The 17,925-nt window shown below is 31.2% G+C and overlaps 3 protein-coding genes across 4 annotated transcripts; 2 read left to right on the top strand and 1 right to left on the bottom strand.

Annotated features, from left to right (window-relative positions):
- Positions 1-511: 511 nt before the first annotated feature.
- Positions 512-3,881, bottom strand: LOC114415869. 2 transcript variants are annotated; one of them, XM_028380729.1, is made up of 5 exons: positions 3,799-3,881; positions 2,178-3,014; positions 1,854-2,082; positions 1,470-1,552; positions 512-756 (listed from the first exon to the last, which is right to left on the bottom strand). In XM_028380729.1, the coding sequence occupies exons 2-5, from the start codon at positions 2,994-2,996 to the stop codon at positions 676-678; spliced, it is 1,212 nt and encodes a 403-aa protein (XP_028236530.1). In that variant the 5' UTR covers positions 2,997-3,014; positions 3,799-3,881; the 3' UTR covers positions 512-675. The 2 variants fall into 2 exon arrangements, with proteins under 2 accessions (XP_028236530.1, XP_028236529.1); XM_028380728.1 differs by having other exon boundaries at positions 2,178-3,069; positions 3,799-3,874.
- A 2,051-nt stretch (positions 3,882-5,932) lies between these two features.
- LOC114415868 (uncharacterized protein At1g10890-like) lies at positions 5,933-8,617 on the top strand. The gene is made up of 3 exons (XM_028380727.1): positions 5,933-6,309; positions 7,455-7,677; positions 8,254-8,617. The coding sequence occupies exons 1-3, from the start codon at positions 6,128-6,130 to the stop codon at positions 8,506-8,508; spliced, it is 660 nt and encodes a 219-aa protein (XP_028236528.1). The 5' UTR covers positions 5,933-6,127; the 3' UTR covers positions 8,509-8,617.
- A 4,365-nt stretch (positions 8,618-12,982) lies between these two features.
- LOC114415865 (aspartic proteinase nepenthesin-1-like) lies at positions 12,983-14,802 on the top strand. Its single transcript, XM_028380725.1, has one exon. The coding sequence runs from the start codon at positions 13,302-13,304 to the stop codon at positions 14,661-14,663; it is 1,362 nt and encodes a 453-aa protein (XP_028236526.1). The 5' UTR covers positions 12,983-13,301; the 3' UTR covers positions 14,664-14,802.
- Positions 14,803-17,925: the final 3,123 nt, after the last annotated feature.

The following is a 17,925-nucleotide window of genomic DNA, read 5'->3' as shown; positions in this document are numbered from 1 at the left end:
GAGTTTTTATTCTTCCACTCTACATTGAATATATGGCAAAATTTAATTTTTCCATTAACCAAATATGTTTGGCACTTTCCTCAAAAATGTGATTTAGGTGAACTGACACAAGTCTGATTTGAAGCTACTCATAATAGCTTATGGATCTAGAGAAAGGTGAGTCTTTGAATCTTCTTACAAATATACCCTTATCTTCATCAAGTAAAGAAGTCAGGTTCATTCACAACTGATATTACTCATAATGCAGCAACACAGAAACATAGATCGGTTGGCAGAAATATATGAAAAAGAGAATGTAAATGTTGCAACAACAATATGCCACGAGAACAACTTGTGATACACCCATAAACATGTTAGTAATCATGTTTGTTTTTTTATCCGTGAAAATCGAAGACAGGTACCAGGTGTTTATAACAACTTACACACCTTACTCAACCAACTAATCCGTGGGAATCATATTTATCATGTTCGATTTAAGGCGAGGTAAACCAAAAATATAAAAGAAATAAAATGAAGGAAAAGAAACACATCAAAGAGACAAACTTGTTTATATCCCACGAGGTATCACATGTGGCAGCACTCCTCCTAAGCAATGTTCAGTAAAGTTTAAATCAATTGCATCACTCAAAACAAAAATAAAAAGTTGCATCATGACAGAAAATTAAAAGCAAACAACTATCCTTCCAATTGTTGTGGCAGTACATTCAAACACGATGGATCTCTCCATGGCGGGAATGCCCCTTCATGTGATAAATTCTGCCAGCGCAAGATGTATAAATCAGAAAGAGGGTACTACACTTGAGCCTCTAATTTCCTATGTCTTCATTCTAAATTAATACAGGGATGTAAATTTTGTAAAGCTAACTTTGATTCTATGATACAATCACAAAAAAAGTCGATAATTTTAGATGGAGGTGCCACTTTTTTTGACTAAAAAAAGATAAGATCAAGATCTAGGTGAGTTGTAACATACAGAAGGATATGGACCCTCAGTGTTGCAAAATGGGGTAATGTGGACCAATTACAAATATCTTCAAATATATGATGACTATTTTACATAATGAAAATATTCAGTCACAGAGTAAGAGACTTCCTAGAAAACTTTCTATTTAATGTGGACCTTCAAAGTAAACTGCAGGGCATAGTGTAACAATTAATGAGGCAACAGAGGCCTATGGAGCAGAAGAAAATCAAAATGCAACTGCAAATCACATACTCAACAATTAACATGCGTGGTTAGTTGGAGATTAGTTAGATACACATGTAATTAGTTACCCTCTCTACTTTCACTCAATTCTCTCTAGCTCTAACTATATTTCTCAACACAAAAATCTGGAAATGCCTTAAAGGTTAAATATTTTCATGTCAATATATATAGAGATTGACATTATCAACTGAACAGTGCATGAAAGGCTGTAGAAACTAAGTAACATGTGTATTGAGATGCTGAAATACCATAAGATACTTACTTTCAACCAATAGAAAAATCCACGCATGAGATTCAGAACTCTGAAATGATCATCACGAACTGTTTTTATCTTCATAGCAAGATCTGCAAGACGAGTACACATCTCATAATCATAATTAGTCTTCCTACAAAACATTTAGAAACTAATTATAATGCACTGAGAATGTAAATGATTTTAATAATGTTATCTAATTTGTAGGTTATGTATGATAAAGTTGTTTGACTTTTACATTTAGGATGATTTCTAAAATCCGAGGGAAAGGGTGTGGCTTCAATTCCTCTTGCCATCAAAAAACTAACAATTAACCTGAAAAAGATGATTTCTAATAGCACCATGCAAACACACAAGTGGAATAATGAAAGATAAGGGTCACATCCTACTTACCAACATGATAACCAAGAAAAGACTTTCCAAGATCAGGTTTCTCATAGATTTTGATACCTCCACGCAGGTCTCTATGGTGTTGGATCGGCTTTTGAATAGTAATGTCATGTAAAAGCCTCTTGTACTCTTCCTCACAGTAAGGTGCCTTAAGTTCTTCCATGAGTTTTTCTCTGAAAAGTGTACTTGCATTGGCTTCATTATATTTATATTCTTGCCAACAATGTTCCACCTTCATCAGGGAAGGGAAGCAACACAAAAATGAACAGTATTGGACATAAATAAGCAAAAAGCAAAAAAACTCAATAATTTTTTTTAGATACATACAATCTGGCCTCGCATGGACCTTGTTAGATCTTCTGCTTCGTCATCACTGTCTTCAATCACCAATGTTCTTGAGCCAGGTGACTCAGGTGGGGCTTTCAGTTTCAGCCTCTTACTCCTGCGCCTACCCTTCAAGTTATATACATGTTTCTTTGGCTTTGATTTTGAAGCCACATCACTTCCTTTAACATTACCATTCGTAGCAGCAGAGAGTTTTGCACCTTTTGGCTTCCTACCCCTATGCTTCACAACACGATTGCTATCATCAACATTTACATGCATCTCTGTGTCTAAGCACACATTAACCTCTTCATTTGAAACATGATTTGAATAATCCGTTGTGATGGTAGCTGTATTCTCAGGAATTGATGATTGATCAGGCTCATACACTACAAAGACACCATCCTCAGGGATAGCAAGTACATAAGATTTTCCATGAGACCTCACATGATCCATGAAATACATATGCTGGGGATCCACCATCACATCATCATCATCATCATCATCATTTGTGCCATTTTCTTCAGCAGTGTTCTCTATGTTGTTAGGGTTTTGATCAAGATGAAACAATCGAGACTGTACAATATTGCCGTAAAAACCATTCATGAATTGCACCAACTCCGAATCACCCTTTCGATCCTTAACATCGAAGTCCTGCAAAAGGTTATGGAAGTAATTTGACTTTTCAGTTTCACTTTTAAGGACTCTATTCTTCTCTTGCAAGTGGATGTATATATCATATTCACAGTCCCATCTTCTGTTTCTGTGTAGCTTCTTCTTTGGTGCCAATGCATTTTGCTTCGTTGTTGGAGAAGGTACCATTCCGTTCCTCAAATGGTTCTGAAGTGAAGAATTACATGCCTCAATGAAATGTGGTAACTCACTCTCTCATAATCTATACCACATAAAGAGAAAAAAAAACATATTTTATTTGGGGTTAACATATGATGATAATTTTTAATTTGTTAATAATCCATAGTACATTCTTTCTGAAAGAGAAACACAAATACACAAGGATGATAATCTTGAAAGAATGTGAATGCAGAAAAAGGTTACTAGCAATGTAACTAGCAAGGCAATAAAGTTATCTGGCCACAATGCTAGAGAACATTTTTTTCTCCTGGATTATAAATATACCAAATATCGGCTACCTCCCTCTCCTTTCTAGAAGATGAGATCACAAGTGATTAATGGAAATCGAAGGCTTAAGCCACTTAATCTAGTAATTCCCCTATTAAGGTTCGCGGTCCAAGATTCAAAAAGGTTTGTATAAATAACATAAGACCTTAGTGAAAATTATTATTCAATTTACATATTTATTATCTACTTATTGCACAAAATTGAAATCTTACTTAAACGGCCAAGTAGCTTTATAAGTAACAAATTTCATACAAGAACAAAAAAAGTAATAGGAGCAGGGCTATGGAAACCATAGAATTCGACCACTATTCGACAGGAACATCAAATATTTGAGAAAGTTGATGTGTTTAATCTAATGTGAATGTGATCATGAAAAAGAACAAAGAAAAGAGAAGCATAGGGGGATGGAAAAATGGTTTTCATTTGCACGTGACACGACACATAAAAAGAAGTGTTGATGAGGAAGCATGCATGAATGGCTAACCCGTGTGTGGAACGGAGGTTAGATTGCAGCAAACTCCTCAGCTCAGCTTCTGCTGAAGAATGACAAGTGACAAGTAAGAAAATGATTGAAAGAGTCAAAGTGTTTTCTACTTTGAGCTTTATGTCTTGCGTAAACGACACGAGACAGACAGGATACTATTTCAAGTAAAAAAAGTGAATGCCTAGTTATTTTAAATTTTCTTATGTTTTTTAGAGAGATGAATTTTCTATTGTCTATCTAGTGTTTTTCATTATTTTATAATTGAAATTTTAGTATTTATATTTGACTTAATTGCACTTTGATTTTCACCTTTTATTTTTTGATAAATTTTATCTCAACTTTTTAATTTAGTGTATTTTACTCTTAACTTTTAAAAAATTTGTGAATTTTATTTTTTATTATTTATTATTTATTCATTAATAAGCATATAAGTTGAGAGTAAAATTTATAAAAAAAATTAAGGATAAAAATTTCCAAAAAAATAAAAAGGTTGAGTAAAATTTGCCAAAAAAACACAGGAGTAAACATGTAATTATGTTAGTAATAAAATAATGGAAGATAAAATTCGCAAGACCCTTAAAAATTAGAAATAAAATACCTCAAATTAAAAAGTTAAAAATAAGTTTCACTAAAAATTAAAAAGTTAAAGGTAAAAATTGCGATTAACCTTTTTATTTTCGATTATATTTTGTTTGCTCTCTTCTATTGTTTAACTACTAGTTTTTAAGCAATTTTTCTTTTATATTTTTTTAAAATAATTCAAAATAACGATTGTTTTTTTTATTTTGAAACGTAATTTTAAACCAATATTTTTTATTAATTCAAAATGTGAAACTTGTTCAATTTTACTGATTATTACAAACATGGTGAATGTTATTTAAAAAATGAGTTTTAGGAACAACCGAAAGTAATTTAATATTAGTTTTTAAATTTTTGACTATTTTTTAATTAATTTTTCATATAACTTTTGTGATATTTATAATTTTTTTGGTTTGAACATTTGTTGAATTTGATAGTTTTTATGTAGGTGAATCTAATAAAAGAAATGTTGCTTATGAGATTAGTAAAAAAATAAATTAAAATCGTGTTTCAGACTTAAAAATCATCATTAATTATTTTGATTTACTTTAAAATACACAGAATTTTCTCAATATATATATATATATATATATATATATATATATATAATTAAATTATTTTTTTAAAATTAAATTGCAATTTTAGTTCTCTAATAATTCTTAATCCCTTATTTTAGTTTTCTTATATTAAAAAATATGCAATTTTGGTTCAATCATTAATTTACATGTGTTTTCTTTCTTTTTTTTGTTTTTGGTTCCATTGAATCCTAAATCTAATATATTTACTTAAGATACCATAAAAAAATTAATTAATTAAATTCACAATATAATCACTTCAAAAACTAGAGAGATTCACAAGTTGGGTTGGATCACATTTACTTGAGTTAATTTTTTTTATACCCAAACCAAAATTGATCTTGATTGGGTTAATGGATTGGTGCATTTAAATTTGGTTATTAATTTTTATAAACTAAAATTTTATTAAAATACATTTGGGTTCATAAAAAAAACTAGTATCATACCACACGTAAATATACATCTTATACTCAAATTTATAAGTTAATATAAAAAATAAAAGAAAATACTTAAAATTTAATGACCCATCAGTGTCCTAGTGTTTACTTAAAAAATGTGTATTTGACCCTCAATTACATTAATTTTGGTTGTAACATTCATTTTAAACTACCAATCTTATATCAACTCATTCTATCCTCATATTTTTAAAACTTCCCATTACACAAGAAATATTAAATAACTTAAATTTAATAAAGATATTCAATCATTGAATTTGTATAAGTGTAATGTGTTATTCCTATTATTAGCAAGATCTTGCGAAAATAAATAACAAGAATCATAAATATCCTTATTTTAAACTATTTAAAAATATATATACTATATATAAATAATAATAATAATAATTATTATTATTATTATAGTTAAAAGGTAACAAATTTATACATGAACATAATTCAATCCAAAAGTCAACAAATTTAAATGAATTGATTAACTCAAACACACATAGAAAAATACCCAACCCAGATCGTTGGATTAATTCAAATTGGAAGATGGCTGGTACCTACCCTTTTCCAAGAACTAGTTATGTCGGTTGAGTAATTTTATTTTCGGAAAAAATTAAAAAATAGAGAGAGGAAATTGATTGGTGGTGCAAGGCATAAAGAGGAGAATTGGTGGGGATAGGCAAAGGAGGTGAGTAGTGAATAGGGTTTTTGATTGATTGAGAATTGAAATTGATGGATCGCAGTGTGTCACGCTCACGCTCTCCTTCCCGCAGAAGAAGATACTCTCCATCCACCGTTTCTCATCATCGCCACTCCAGAACTTCCCACAGGCGCCGCCGAAGGCACAGAACCTCTTCCTCCCCCTCTCTTTCACGCAGCCCCACTCCCAAGCCCAAGAAAGATCAAAAGAAAAGGTTTTCTTTTTCTTTTTAACTTTTTTTCCTTCGATTTTATCTTAACTATAACAGTTTTCATTCATTGGATATTTGGATTTCATATTTCATCAGTACGGCACACCTCCAAGTTGGAATTATTACTAAATGCCAATTTCAAACTTGTGCTACGAGATGTGTACCCTTTAGGCCATTGCTTACTTTTGATGTTTCAATGGGGAAAAAAAAAAGGAAGACGGGTTTTGTTAGATAATTCAAAGTCATGAACACAACTCATCCATGTGAGAGTTAAGAATAATGAGTTAAACTATTCACTTGGTCTCTGCACTTGTCTCCATTTTAAGTTTTAGTGTGTGTTTGGGAAGTAGTTGAATCCAATGTCAATGGACTTTCATATGAAAGTTACAAAATAGTTGCTTTGAAATTTTTAGGAATACAAGGATTTTGGTACTACAATTAACTTGATATGAAGTTATAGGCCTTGTTTGAGTAAGCTTCTTTAAAAGTACTTCTAAGAGAAGAAAATAAGAAGAAAAAATTGAGATGAAATTTTTATAAGCTAAAATAAGTTTTCCATTAGCTAATTTCTAGAAATTATCTCATATATCTTCTCTGAAAGATGAGATGACATCTACAAATTAGTTGGTAATTTTAGCTAATTGGAGAGCTAATTTTAACTTATGAAGAAGATTTCATTTTTTTTCTCCTACTTGAAGTGCTTCTAGAGAAGCTTATCCTATTAGGCTCATAGACCTCTTGGTAGTTTGAACATTAGGTCTTTTAGCTAGATGCTTCTGAATCAAATTCCCGTCTTTACACAAGATAAGTGATTTATTTTTAAAATGCAACAGGTTAATTTCATTCTTCTCTATTGGCTTTGCTGAAGGAAGTTCAACTTGTTAAATATGATGAACAATGGCTGCCTCCATTATCTCCTCTTGCTCTAGAAACTTGTTAGAGAGGTATGCCTTGTCAGCATAATAAGCTCACATTTTCCATGTGGCTAGAAACATAGTAATAAACGAAATTGAAAATGAAGCATTTTGTTTTATGAATTTATCTATTTTTCTTGGTATAGAAATTAATATGATTTGCTTAGTTGTTTGTGCGTCTTTCTTTTTTCATTAATGACCATTAATTTATGTTCTCCGGCTTACATTGGATAGCAAGCGTCACCACGAGGAAGAGTTGAAACTATTGGAAGAAGAGACTGCAAGAAGACTGGAAGAAGCAATTCGAAAAAATGTTGAGGAAAAGCTTAACACAGAGGAAGTCAAGTTAGAAATAGAAAGGCGCGTAGCAGAGGGAGTGAAGAAACTGTTTGATGATGTTGAAGCTCAACTTGAAAAAGGAAAGGAAGATGCTCTTACTGAAGCTAGAAGGAAAGAAGTAAGTATTCTAAGTAGGACTTTTCCCCCTCTTTCTCTGAGCTATTTATCATTCTCTGAATAAATTACATTATAATATTGGAAAGGATTTCAAGTCATTAATAAAATTAGTGTGGATACGGATAACATATGCGGTTGTCTGGGTACCTTTTAATCATATGTTGTGTCTAGTAAACAAGGTGTCACCATGCCAGAACCCATAAACCTGAAATGAGTTAGCCCCGTCAATGTCAGTGTCAAATATTAATCAGATTATAACAAGGTTCTTGGATGTTTATGCAATTCCAATATTTATACTCTGCTTAAATTACCATATCTTTTGGTATTGTCACTCATTGGCACTATAAATCATCAGGTAACAATGTTGAATGTGTCTCTCCCTGTGAAGCCTGATAAATAAGCTAATTGTGATTTTTGTATATAAAACTAAGCATACTACTCTTAATTTGTGACATCTAGGATAGTGGGGTGAAATCTTAATTGGGTTCCTTTTACAGTTTCCTGGTCTTGTCTCTATCATTAATGTTATTAAAGTCCTCATTTGAAAATTGTGATTTTGTTTGTTGTCATCTCACAGGAACAAGCTCGTAAAGAAAGAGAAGAACTGGACCTGATGCTTGAAGAGAATAGGAGGAGAGTGGAAGAATCTCAGAGAAAAGAAGCTCTAGAGCAGCAAAGAAAGGAAGAGGAACGACAAAGGGAATTAGAGATGATTCAGAGACAGAAAGAAGAGGCTGCTCTGAGAAAGAAGCTGGAGGATGAAGAAGAACATGCGAATCGAATTAATTCTTTGGGTAAGAACAAATCTAGGCCCAAGTCTTATGGTTTCTAATTATTCTAATTACTATGTGTTATGTGATATCATTTTGTACCCCAAATTATTTTGTACCCTTATGTGGAACCATTATCTTCAATGAAAGATTTGATATTCCTATGTTTGAGCTTGCAACCTGGTTTATTAAAAGGCCTAAGAAAATTGAAAATGTTATTTTCTCTTCAAGTTACTATGATGTTGAAATTAATTTGCTTTACATTACGAAATGGCTACCTGTTTAGGCCCTGTGTCGCTGGTTTAGAACAACAGTCAGAAGGCAGCAGTCAATGATCAATAAGATAAATATGGGTCATATTGTTATATTGTAGGACTTGAGCTTGTATAAGTCGTAGTGCGTGTTTGGATTAGCATCTGTGATTCATGTTTGATCAAATTTTCACGTCAAAATGCACCAAAAGTTGCTTTTGTGATCCACGTTTGAGTTGTGTGGATGCAAATTCAAACACACCAGTAATCCTGCATTATGCAGTTGAAGCCAACTTTGGTTTGCTTGTAGTATAGAGAACTGGTATAGAAATGGTCTTTTTTGTTTTGTTTTTTTTATCTTTCCCAGTAAGGGAGTCATCCTCAGAGGCCTACTACTGCGCTCTCTGAACAAATACTGCCGAAAAAGCAGTTTTTCAATAATTTAAAGAATTGGATTTGAGGGTAAAACTTATTTGATGTTATAATCCTATCATGTATTTACCTATTCATTAAGAAAATCTGATATCGTAACTAGTTTCTTCAATATTTGATTATTTACATGTCCATAGACTTGGTATATGTATGTATGGATTCTCGCTCGTAAAAATGAGGAGGCATACGGGGAAAGGAAAGCGCTACTTGCACAGCATGATTGACATGCCTATTCTAAGGAATATCATTATTTTATTACATTGTCATTGTATTTCAATAATCTGCCATCCTGAAGGTTCTGATTAAAGTGTAATTCAAGCTTCACCCCTCTCAAAATAATGAGGGCTTCTATTGAGCTTTAGGCCTTTTTTTTGTTGATGGTGATACATATGACAAAGAAGAAAAGATTAAAAAAAGTGAAAATCTCCTAGAGAATACAATCCCCCCTCCATTAAGCATAACCACCAATAATGTGAAATCTTGTAATTTTTTTATATTACATTCTAAATTCTAAACAATAAGTATTGAAGTTAATATTTATGTGCTTTAAATTTTTTTGTTTTTTAATTTTATTTTATCAGACATAATATTATTTCTAATACTATTTAAACTTTCATTTAATTTAATTTCTTATAACTTCACATTAATTTATTATTTAGTATACTAAAATATGTTTAATTATCACCGACTGGACTACAATTCATTTACGAGCGAAATCAATAAACTTAATCATTGCATTGCCAATTCAGTGACTAACTAGATTTTAAAAATATTGAAGAGTATTATCGTGAGAACTTTATTTGTTTCCCCAATTCTTTTCCCAACGATTACGAAATGCTGCTCGCAATGTTGTCCGCATTCTTCTGGTGGGATATGTATGTTTAGATCTCATTTATTATTCAAGAGCTCAGACCAATCAAATCATATTTTCCCTTATTAAATTATTTTTTTCTTGTATTAGAAGAAAATCATGTTATAACAAGTTATTGGATTCACTGAAACTAGATTCAGTTCTTTTGAATAAGGTTACGAATCAGAGCATTATACATGAAAAAACGTGATTAAAAAAAAGACTTAAATTTATCAAATTTTTTAACTAAAATTGATTATTAACAAAACTGATAAATACTTTATATGAATAACATAATTACCTAAAAGAAAACCATATTAAATAATTAATAAATTAACCTATTACAACTTCAGCACAAGTGCACAACCCCAAAAACTAGTTAATTAGATGAGAAGTCATAGCTTAATAACACAATCCTCCGGATCAATTTACACAAGAATATCTCTCTTATATATACAAGGACACGACTGAAGCAGTAAAGGAAAAGTGTTTTAGAAGCAATGAATTATTACCTATTAGTATTACCGTGACAACGGTAAGTTGTATAACATTGAAAACATCCCATCTATGTTTTCCTCGTTCTTTGAGAGACTCATGTATCTACAAATCATGGAAGTCCAATTTACATACTCATAGCAAAACGAAATGAACTAATAATTGTCACAAGTGAGTGCGACAAAGAGTTGAGCCATCGTAGTCTTAAAACAAACCGAAGCATGTTGTAGAGGCTCCTTGTTTTATTTTGTTATGTTATGTTTTAGGATCCTGGTTGAATGGTGAATGAGAGATGGCACTCAACACCAATAATCATATGATGCTAGAATTGAGTAAGACGTAGCTTTACTCAATGGGAACAGGTCAAATATGACTCTGGACTGCTCTCCCTTTTTTTTCTTTAATAGTTTTGGGTTACACGGTTAATGTTGGTTATCTTCCTAAACCTATCACTGGATTATGTCATTTTAAATCTAATACACACCTGCCAACTAGAAATGGCAAAAAATATGTAACGGTGTTGCTGTTATTACTATTATTATTATTATTTTGGCAAAAGTGTTGCTGTTATTTTAGGAGAAGAACATTTGTATTTTATTATAAAGAAGTATATTGATATTTTAAGGATCTATTTGCTTTAAAATTAGGTAGATTTTTTTAAAAAGGAAGTTAAGTAAATTTATTATTCTGATCGAGTTAATATGAAATGTTTAATATAATTGAAATATATGTTTTTTTATTTAAAAGTACGAAAAGCTGGTTTTTAATGTCAAAATAAATAGGGGGTAAATTTCTAAAGAAAAATATTATGTAACTATGTACAATTTTAATCTGTTATAAATGAATAAAAATATGTTATTACTTTTTTTAGGAGAAAAATATGTTGTTATTACTTATGTACCTAATCAACTCATTCTCTAATAAAACAAATAATAGAAATATAGTTTTTTACATTATTAATCAATTAAAAATTATATGGTATATCTTTTAAGTGGTTAGTATTATAAAAGTCCACAATTTTTTTAGAGAAGCTAATAAATTTATTTTATATATATATATATTATAATTTGTGATTAAATGATAAGGTAGAAAGAGTGTTTAAATTGTTAGTGTATATAAGCAAATAGAGTTTTTTCTTAGATTTTTCTTTTTTGTATTGCAATCAAGTGGTGTTTGAAAATTCATAATCACATCAATTACTTATTTTGAGTTGTTTGGGGAGTTTAACTACTACGCTGTCGTTAACAATGGTTATCATACTGCTGCATTAATTCTGCTGGGCGGACAAAACATGTCACGCTTTCATGCAAATTATTGGGTCCGATGATAATTTGGTTTCCAGTTCTAATTACAATATTTTTTTTTATTTCTAAACTTTATTGTTTAAAATACTCTACATGAATGAGAATCGTACAAAACATCAATTGGTTATAATTATATATACTCGTATATGTAGTTGTGTATCTCAAATAAACTTGTGTATTATGCTATGAAGAATACAAACGCTTTGACCAATGTCATATAAAGTTGTAAATTAGAAGGGATTAATAAATAAATAATAAATTGGCATAATATCTTTATCTATAAGGCCTTCTCACCTAACTAAAAAGGATCATCAACCTACCTTTTTCTCCCTTCGGATGCGTGGAATTGAAACAAAGCTCAGTTTCCACTCTTTGGAGCAATTAGTAAACCAGTTCGTCCACCCATGACCCAACCTCTATCCAATCCAATCACTTCACAACTTCTAGATAAAAATCCATTTGTGGACGAAACCCAGCGGAAAAAAAATGAAAGAGGAACAAAGGAAAAATAAAACGTTTAGGTGTATATACACACAAAAAAATATTGGTACTAACTCATTTTATAAACTACTATAAAACTTTTATACGGGTATAATGATTTATATAAATTATGTGGTTCACCCAATTCATGATCAACATCTATAGTAATCACTATTCATGATTGCTCCTAGATTAGTCAGCAATGTGGTGATGCCTCTTAACGTAATATTCGCTCAACAAGAAAAAGAGAAGTCCAAAAAAATACAAATAAACTTCCCAAAGCTAAGCCACTCTCTCCCTTAACTCCAAGACAAAGTAAAACACGGTGCTCGTCTTTGGTATAAATTATATGAATCTTTTTATCGGGGAAAATCTTGTTTAAACCGGATAGATATGACGCTCGTCTAATCTAAGAACTATTATTATTATTATTATTATTATTTGAGAAAAATGTAAATTATATTAAATCTATGATACAACAATAAATGGGACATAACAGGTGTGCTTGTCCATAACAAATTTAATCTTACTAATAACTTTTATTACTACACGTTTTGGTGATATAATCCAAGACTCTTAACCGTACGTGTGAGAGACTCTTGGCTTTTGTCACGACAATATTGCCTTAGATGCGTTTTGCAACAAATATATAAAATCTTTTACCAACCTCAACGCAAGACTCGGTACTTAATTGACACGACGTTCCTATGTTTACACCACAACAAAGTTCTCTTCCCCCCTCTCTCTCTCACTCTCCCCTTTTGTATTTTGTTTGTATCCTTAAAAGAAAAATTTGACAAGCCAAAACTCCCCTTCTTGGTCTTCTTCTCTTAATCCTCTCCACCACATTCGAAGGGAACGTTACAAAAAAATCACCATTTTTTCTCATTGTTAATCAAGTTAAGATAAGATCATTCCTCTCTATCAACAAACCTTTATTGTGTATATATATATATATTCCCACAATTCACATCACTCTTGTCCTTCACTCATTCACTCTATATATCCACTTCATATAATTTCCTCCACATTGTGCACCGTTCATGGTGATGGCAAAACTAAAGCACCCTTCATTGGTGGCACTTCTTCTAGTACTAGCGTGTCTTTTTATTGCTCCAACATCCTCAACATCCAGAAAAACAAGTTTCAAGCAGCAGCACCCTTGCCCAACAACAAATGGGTTCCGAGTCATGCTTCGCCACGTCGATTCGGGAAAAAACTTAACCAAACTAGAGCGTGTCCAACACGGGATCAAGCGTGGAAAGAGCAGGCTTCAGAAGCTTAATGCAATGGTGTTGGCAGCATCATCAACACCTGATTCTGAAGATCAGTTAGAAGCCCCTATTCACGCAGGAAATGGAGAGTACTTAATAGAGTTAGCCATTGGAACACCACCAGTGTCTTACCCTGCGGTTTTGGACACTGGCAGTGACCTTATATGGACACAGTGCAAGCCTTGCACACGGTGTTACAAACAACCAACACCCATTTTTGATCCCAAGAAGTCCTCTTCTTTTTCCAAGGTTTCATGCGGTAGTAGCTTGTGCAGTGCTTTGCCTTCTTCAACATGCAGTGATGGGTGTGAGTATGTTTATTCATACGGTGATTATTCAATGACACAAGGCGTTTTGGCTACCGAGACTTTCACTTTTGGGAAGTCTAAGAACAAGGTTTCCGTTCACAACATTGGTTTTGGTTGTGGGGAGGACAATGAAGGTGATGGATTTGAACAAGCTTCAGGGCTGGTTGGTCTTGGACGTGGTCCTTTGTCTTTGGTTTCTCAACTCAAGGAACAAAGATTTTCTTATTGTTTGACCCCAATTGATGACACAAAAGAAAGTGTTTTGTTGTTGGGGTCTTTGGGTAAAGTGAAAGATGCAAAAGAAGTGGTGACAACACCTCTTCTCAAAAACCCTTTGCAACCTTCTTTTTACTATCTTTCTCTTGAAGCTATCTCTGTTGGGGACACTCGATTGTCCATTGAGAAGTCCACTTTTGAAGTGGGGGATGATGGGAATGGTGGTGTGATCATAGACTCTGGCACCACAATCACCTACGTTCAACAAAAGGCCTATGAGGCACTCAAAAAAGAGTTCATTTCTCAAACCAAACTTGCTTTGGACAAAACTAGCTCAACAGGGTTGGATCTTTGTTTCTCCTTGCCATCAGGGTCAACACAAGTGGAGATTCCAAAGCTTGTTTTCCATTTCAAGGGTGGGGATTTGGAGCTTCCTGCTGAGAACTACATGATTGGTGACTCCAATTTGGGAGTGGCTTGTTTGGCCATGGGTGCTTCTAGTGGAATGTCTATATTTGGAAATGTTCAACAGCAGAACATTTTGGTGAACCATGATCTTGAAAAGGAGACCATTTCTTTTGTTCCTACGTCGTGTGATCAGTTGTGAGAGTGTGTGATATATTTACTGATTAGTGTATGTTTTTATTGCTTTGTTTGTTTGATAATTTTCTGTTGCCGGACTTGTGTTGTTATGATTGAATCTCTTAGTTGTTGCAATAATATGAACATTTTTATTCTCTGTTCAATTCAAATGGATCAACACATTTTTCTTAACGTGATATTTGGTGAGTAAATCAATATAGATCATAAATTTCTGTTCGAAAATTTAATTAATTAATTTTTTAGTAAAATTTTTATTTTCAGTCATATTTTTTTTATTCATAAATTTTAAACATAAAATCTTATTTAAGGTGATTGAATTCAATACTATTCGAACCAATGATTTAAATCAGCACATTAATACAACTTAAAAATGTTAATAATTTTACATTGCATGGAGCATGTGTGGATATATTATTACGGTGAATTAACATTGTGTAAGAATAGTTACGGTAGTTCAACTCCTCACCCACCTTAAAATTAAAAATGTTTTTTTTTTCCTTAAACAGATGAAAGTTCATGAAAGCACTGTTTTACCTATTATTTGAATTTTACACCTCTCCATTACTTAACCATTACGCACAATAATAGTGTGTTATTATGTCCATGACATGCTGCTCAAAAAGCAGCCTACAACAAAACACAACTCCCTAACATACAGAAATCCATATATCATAGAGTTTCTTAAGAATAACACACGGCATTTGTAATTACTTTGGTTTTGGTTTTTATATTAATCATATTTACCCTCTTTACGATTTTAAATATTTTTATTTTAATCAATTTTTTAAGTTTCATTCAAATTAATTGTGCCTCTTTTCATATTTTTATTTATTTATATTTATCAAATAAAAATTCCTGCAATACACATAATACTCATAATTAATATTTATAATTAATGAACTTTATTAGAATACACTCGTAGTATAAAAAATTTCTACACTATTATTTAATTTCAAATTGTCATATATAACATGATTTTTGTAATAATTATTTCAAATTTAAATAACAATGTAAAAAATCTTTATATTGATAATATATACAAATTAAACTCACAATATATATATAACTATGCAATATGTACAATATATATTGCCTAACCTTCACCTAGTTTGCTTCAAAATTTCACAGTCCAAACCTGACCTTCTGCATGCATGTTATAGGCATATTTTTTAAAGAAAAAAATGGCCTAATTAACTTGTAACTTAACTTAAAAACCTATTTTATATTAAAGTCTTTAAATAGGCTGACAAATTTATCCTTAAATAGATCAAAAGGTTTCTTGATTAATACGTCTGTAACACTAAAATATTATATATATACATACATATATATATATATATACATATATATATATATATATATAATATTACATACATATTTCATTAAAATATAATATAATATTATATGCTTATATATTAATTATCATAAAAAAATAACGGTATATATAAATAAGTTGAATCGATGGGCTTAATAAGCTTTTCTAAAAATAATATTATTAAAAAATCTTAAAAATCATTACATTCTTACAAAATTTTTAAAACTTACATGATTTTTTAATCCTAAAATAATATTTTAAAATTTCAATTGAATACATCCCCTCAAAAGTTTGCAACCGTAGGTACTTAACTAAAATATCAGGCTAAGCTTTTTTTCTTAAAGGGAAAAAATAGGCTAAGCTAAACCTCAAAGAGTAAGACCATAGACTATTGATATTCGATGTCGTATAACAGATATATTTAGGCCCGTGTGGAAATAACACAGATAAGCCCATGGATCAAGCCATGAAAATAATCTGTTAGCCCATTATATAACTAACTTCATTTGCCATGTTCTGGCTGGATGAGGTGAAAATTTTGACTTTTTTGGGGGCAATTTTTTTTCGGTTTTTTCATGAGTCAATTTTAAATTATTATAAAAAACGGTACTTTTAACTTTTAAAACTGATGTAGAATGTCATAAATAGTTGATGTTAAAAGTATATTTTCTAATAGTGAATATTTTTATTATGTAAAAGTAAGTATTTGTCGCTTCTGTTTTGACATGTTAATCACATTAAAAAAAATTGAAAGTAATCACGCACATATATGTCATATTGTTACTCTCCTTTTTATGTTTATATATTTTTGCCACAACAAATTAAATGTGATATCTTTCTATCAAGGTTGCACACTTATTCTGCCTAACATTTGTATTTTTATGTAAACAAATCGTCACGAGTATTGTTTCAAGGTTCACATGGAAAAAAAAAAAAAAAAACATGAATACCTAAGTAGTGGTGATTATAAGCCCCTTATACATTGAATTTTTTTACCAATATCACATGTATCGTTTACTGTGTAAACAATTTTATTCAAGTGAGATATATAAGATAATTCATAGTTAATAAAAAAATTTCTTTCAATATTAACTACTCAACACTTAAACTTGACACCGCTGATTAACTTAAAACATTTCCACACTAATAGATCCACATGTTTAATAGTGCATTAGTATTAGCAACCACAAAATTAAGTTAATGAACTAGATTGATATAAAACATTGAAATTTGAACACTTTTAGTTTTAATTCTTAAAATATCTCAAATTTAAGAAAAGTTATTTTTAGTTCCTATTTTATTTTAAAATTGAGGGACAAAATGTGAGTGTCAAATTTGGGAAACTACAAATATTTACACTTTTTAAAAGTCAATTTACAAGTTTAATGGATGTGGTGACATGTGTCAAGGTAGAATTCTACTGAATGTCAATGATAAGATACTTCACAGCATATATATTAATCTTTTTCTATTATGCTATACATTGTAAGAATTGCTGTTTTTATGTGCACACATTTGCTCCACTATTTTTTTAGGAAAATGTTACAGTAACCTTACTTAATTTTGTATTTTGACTCTTTCATTTAGCAACAGTACTTAATTAATATTACAATTAAAAAATTAAAATGGAGCACAAGAACAAAATAAAAGTCTAATAAATATCTATCAAGAAAACAAAAGTCAAATGATCAGAAAATACGTTAGAAAGCATACTAGCTAATTAAGTTGTACAAGGTGGTGGAGTGGGTGGTCACATCCAGTGGTTCCAATGGTAAAAAGTATATAATAGGGACGATTCCCTTCAATTTCATTCACTGTACCTTCTTATGCCCAATCGTACCATCTTCCATCTTTGCTTGTGTTGTGCATGCTAAAATAGTACTCTTATACCCGGTTGACTTTGAAGTTGGCACGAGGCCAATAATATTAGCACCACAATTAGGTTCTATCC

This window comes from Glycine soja, chromosome 6 (assembly GCF_004193775.1).
Source record: "Glycine soja cultivar W05 chromosome 6, ASM419377v2, whole genome shotgun sequence".
Classification (NCBI taxonomy): domain Eukaryota; kingdom Viridiplantae; phylum Streptophyta; class Magnoliopsida; order Fabales; family Fabaceae; genus Glycine; species Glycine soja.
Note: the sequence above shows the minus strand (reverse complement) of the source record. Positions and strands in the feature narration are given on the sequence as shown.

Excerpts from the sequence above, each read along its gene's own strand:
- LOC114415868 (XM_028380727.1), top strand. The coding sequence starts at position 6,128 with ATGGATCGCAGTGTGTCACGCTCACGCTCTCCTTCCCGCAGAAGAAGA. Across the intron at positions 6,310-7,454 it reads AAGAAAGATCAAAAGAAAAG|CAAGCGTCACCACGAGGAAG; the intron begins GTTTTCTTTTTC and ends TACATTGGATAG. Across the intron at positions 7,678-8,253 it reads CTGAAGCTAGAAGGAAAGAA|GAACAAGCTCGTAAAGAAAG; the intron begins GTAAGTATTCTA and ends GTCATCTCACAG.
- LOC114415869 (XM_028380729.1), bottom strand. The coding sequence starts at position 2,996 with ATGGTACCTTCTCCAACAACGAAGCAAAATGCATTGGCACCAAAGAAG. Across the intron at positions 1,553-1,853 it reads TTTTCTTGGTTATCATGTTG|ATCTTGCTATGAAGATAAAA; the intron begins GTAAGTAGGATG and ends CTCGTCTTGCAG. Across the intron at positions 757-1,469 it reads GATTTTTCTATTGGTTGAAA|AATTTATCACATGAAGGGGC; the intron begins GTAAGTATCTTA and ends TTGCGCTGGCAG.
- LOC114415865 (XM_028380725.1), top strand. The coding sequence starts at position 13,302 with ATGGTGATGGCAAAACTAAAGCACCCTTCATTGGTGGCACTTCTTCTA.